The 4,143-nt window shown below is 51.9% G+C and overlaps 1 protein-coding gene across 1 annotated transcript; it reads right to left on the bottom strand.

Annotated features, from left to right (window-relative positions):
• Window positions 1–2,586: 2,586 nt before the first annotated feature.
• Window positions 2,587–4,074, bottom strand: FOXC2 (forkhead box C2 (MFH-1, mesenchyme forkhead 1)). Its single transcript, XM_010579635.1, is given in 3 exon segments — window positions 2,587–3,441; window positions 3,444–3,488; window positions 3,490–4,074. Coding segments are annotated over 3 exon segments (1,485 nt in total).
• Between the last annotated feature and the right edge of the window lie 69 nt (window positions 4,075–4,143).

Raw genomic sequence — 4,143 nt, 5'->3', positions numbered from 1 at the left:
CAGAAGGTTGCAGACCCCCGGGGGGGGGACACTCCAGCCCCGCACCCCTGCCCACGGCTGAGGGGAAGGGTCCCTGTCTGCCCAGCGCCCTTAGCCGGCGTGGGAAGATGTGGGAGCATCAGCAGGGATTTCTCGACCGCATGTGGGAAAACCCACAGCAAGCACCTGACTCCAGCCACCTCCAGGAGGGAGGGCAGGCACCCACCCGGTGCTCCCCACCACTGGGCTCCACGCAGGGAGAAAACCCACGGGGAAAGGGGTCTGGACAGGGGAAAAATTCTTCCCCGCTTTGTTTTTCTTTTACCCTATTTATTTTCTTTTTACCCTTTCACCCTATTTTTTTTTACCCTTTAGCCTATTTATTTTCTCTCTTTAAAAGAGCGCTTTGGGTTTTGTTGCATTAAAAAAAAGAAAAAAAAAAGGAAAAAAGAAAAAAAAAGAAAAACCACCCTCTGAGAGCCAGGAAAAATGGCAAGAGTTTTACAAGAATGTTCCTTAAAATACAGATCAAGTGAGGCTCGGACGTTTTTTCTCATTTAAATCAAGAGTTTCGGTGCTTTTTGCCAGCTTTCTAGCGCATGCGAATTTTACCCCATCAAAACCAATTTAAATCATCGATTTGAGCAGCCTACCACGGGTGTAACCGCTCGCGAACCCAGCCAGGACTACGAGGGGTATTGGGGGGCTGCGGGAGGTGAAACGGGGGGCACGGCCGGGAAATGTTGGACGGCTGAACCTCTGCAACATCTGGGCAGCTGGGAAAGGAGCCGGGCTCCAGCAAGCTGGGCTTGACAAGTCCCAAAGAGCCCTCCTAAATTCTGCTTCAGGCTTTACCGGCATTTCCACGCCTTTAGCATCGCTATTCCCCCGCACTTCTGGGCTTGGTTAAAGGTGCTTTAAGAGGTTAAGGCTGTTTTGGGGAAAAAGCACAACATCTGTCAGTGCCCGGCATTGCAAACAGGAGCTTAAGTAGAGATAAAGAAGGTTAAAATCAGCCAAAACTTCAATACTGCAGAGGATTTAAAACCCGTAAAATTATTCTGAAGTGAACTTTCCACCTTGTTTTTAGACTCCGCGGTGAGTCCGGGTTTAAACGACGGCTCTTATCACCCGCACCCACTCGTGCCCTTTCGGGCTTCCTTTGGGAAAGGAAAAAAAAAAAAAAAAAAAGGAAGATTCTGGGTTTTTTCTGTGGTGGGAAGAGCCGGCTGCGGGCGCTGAGATCCGCGGAGCACCGCGCAAGGGCAGCAGAAATCCTCCTCCTTGCGGCCCCCCCTCCTTTATTTTTTTTTTTTTTAATCCCGTTCTCCCCCTCGGAGGCCTGGGAAATTTCTCTAAATTTCAAGCTGGCCAAGGATTTGGGATAGAGGGAGAGAGCCGGTGCTCAGACCCGGCCGCCCCCGCGGTGCTTTTATCGTTCCCCCCCCCCCCCGCAGTTGTATAATTTCCAGCTCTCCACGTAAATTAAACCTTTTATCAAAGAAATAACCGTAATAAGAAACCTTTAGGCTCCAGGAAAACGACTTTGTTTTAAAAACGACCGGTTTTCCGCATGAAGGAAAGGTGAAGGGAGAAAAATCTGCAAAAAACACGTATATACACAGACAAGCGCCAGACTTGGAGCAGAAAAAACCAGCATGGATTTATTTTAAGGTAAGTACAACAATTAGGACCACATAAGACAAACGAACTTTGAAGCAGGTTAAAGCAAATAGTCCTTAGGAATGGTCAAGTTGAAATCTATTATACAAAACATCACACGTCGTAAATAATAATAAAAAAAGTATCAGATACTTTGTCTTTTTTTTCCTTTCAAAAAAAAAATCCACCAGCAAAAAATAAATTATTTCCTCGTCTTGCGAAAAGAACAGCTCTAAAACGAAAGAAACTCTATTGCATAATTGTACACAGAGGAAGAAGAAGAAGAACAAGAAATCACTTGTCATTAATTTGGAAGTTAGGAATCGTTGGGCGAGACAAAAATAATCCAGTGAACTCAACTTTAAATATTATATTAATGGCTCTGAAAATCAGCCTGATTAGAAATCCACACATTTTTTACAGCACAACAGAGAACTTAAAAAATACCCAGGACATATATTTATATATATATATTTATATACTTTTTTCTTTTAAAACGTATAAATGGATGTTGTGATATTGGTCCATAACTTATTTTTCTGAGACCCCCTATACTTTAGCATATAAAATTTGCCACTTTTAGTTAGACATATATATATAGAATTATTCCTTTTTTTTATTTTATTTTTTCGGTTTTGTTAGGAGAGATCCCCCTTTTCAAGTAGAATCTACTTGCCTGGAATTTAGAGGAGGCCCGAAACGAGAATCTACAAACTCTGTGGCTCCCAGGTCCACGGGGGAAGCTGTCAGATTTATTTCATTTCTTTTTTTTTTTCCTGCGTCCGAAGCGTTTGGTGCGGTTTTATTTCTCCCGATTCTTTTTTTAATAATAATAATTATTAATAATATTTTTTTTAATTTTGGGGGTGTTGGTGGGGGGTTTTTTTTTGGCAGATGGCCCTGGGCGGGGGGTGGGGGTGGAGTGAGGAGGGGGGTGGCGGCTACTCAGTACTTAGTGCAGTCGTAGGAGTAAGGGGCGGCGTGGCGGTATAGGGAGGGCGCGGATCTGTAGGGGATCTGACAGGCGGAGTTGCTGCTCACCTGGTGGTCGCTGAGCGAGGCGCTCTCCATCCCCAGCCGGTGCGAAGTGAACATTTCCCGAACGTTGGGAAAAGTCTGCTGCTGAGTACCAAAAGCGTGCCCGGGCAGGTGGCTCAACTCAGCCCCGTGATTGAGGTACCAAGAAGCGCTGGCTTGCCCCCCCCCCGCTCCTCCTCCTCCTCCTCCTCCACCACCGTGGGGATGCCCGGTCCCCAGGGCACCCTCCTGCCCCGGGGGCAAGCTCAGGGTACCGAGGGGCGACGGGGCACCGGTGGGATGCTCGCTCAAGCCCTCCTCCAGAGCCGAGGGGGGGACGCACATGTGGCCCGACCTCTCGCCGCTGTAAAGGCTCATAGCCCGCACGCTGCAGTGGTAGCTCCCACTAGTGTCCAGGGCTTGGCTACACGCCGCGCCGTAGCCCGTAGGTTGCCCACCCGGGTAGCCCAAAGGCATAGAAGCTCCCGTCCTGCCCGAAGCAGCACTCACCGGGCTGAGATCCCCCGCGGGGGATGTCCGTAAGGTCATGATGCTTTCCACGCTGAAGCCCGGTAACCCGTTACCGGCGGGGTGATGCTCCGGGAGGGGAGCTTCGGGGGAGGAGGCGGCGGGGGGCGAAGCTGCGCTGCGGGGACTGTCCCGCAGAGCCCCGCCGCTGGCCGGGCTCAGCGTTTCCACTTTGGTGATGACGGGCAGGTCGGGGGATGCCGTCTCGCTTTTGATGACCACCTTCTTCTCGGAAGCCGGCGCCGAGGCGGAGGAGGAGGAGGAAGAGGAGGAGGAAGCTTCCTTAGGGAGCTCGGCGCCGGGTAAACCGGGGGGTTTGGGTTGCTCCTTCAGCAGCCGCTCCCGGGCCTCCTCCTTTTCTTTGGAGACGTCCTTCTTCTTGAAACGGCGGCGGCGGCGGAGAAAGCTGCCGTTCTCGAACATGTTGTAGGAGTCGGGGTCGAGGGTCCAGTAGCTGCCCTTGCCGGGTTTTTTGTCGTCTCGGGGCACCTTGACGAAGCACTCGTTGAGGGAGAGGTTGTGGCGGATGCTGTTCTGCCAGCCCTGCTTGTTCTCTCGGTAGAAGGGGAAGCGGTCCATGATGAACTGGTAAATCCCATTGAGCGTGATCTTCTTGTCGGGGGCGTTCTGGATGGCCATGGTGATGAGGGCGATGTAGCTGTAAGGGGGTTTCACCAGGTCCTTGGGGGCGGCGGGTTGGTGGGGGTGGTAGGGGCCGTAGGAACGACCCATGCCGGCCGCGTATTGCTCGGCGTGGCCCGAATAAACGCTCATGGGGTTGCCCATGCCGCCGTACGTCCCCGCCGTCCGGTAGTAGTTCTGCTCGCTTAAATACGGCACCACTCCCAAAGCGTTGGGGTCCGAGACGGAGTAGCGAGCCTGCATCATGGAGAACGGGGGGGGGGGGGGTTCCCCGGGCCGGGCCGGAGGTCAAAGGGGGGGGGGGGGGGGGGGAGG

This window comes from Haliaeetus leucocephalus, unplaced genomic scaffold (genome assembly GCF_000737465.1).
Source record: "Haliaeetus leucocephalus isolate CR32 unplaced genomic scaffold, Haliaeetus_leucocephalus-4.0 Scaffold668, whole genome shotgun sequence".
Taxonomy (NCBI): Eukaryota; Metazoa; Chordata; class Aves; order Accipitriformes; family Accipitridae; genus Haliaeetus; species Haliaeetus leucocephalus.
This window is presented reverse-complemented; position numbering and strand designations above follow the sequence as displayed.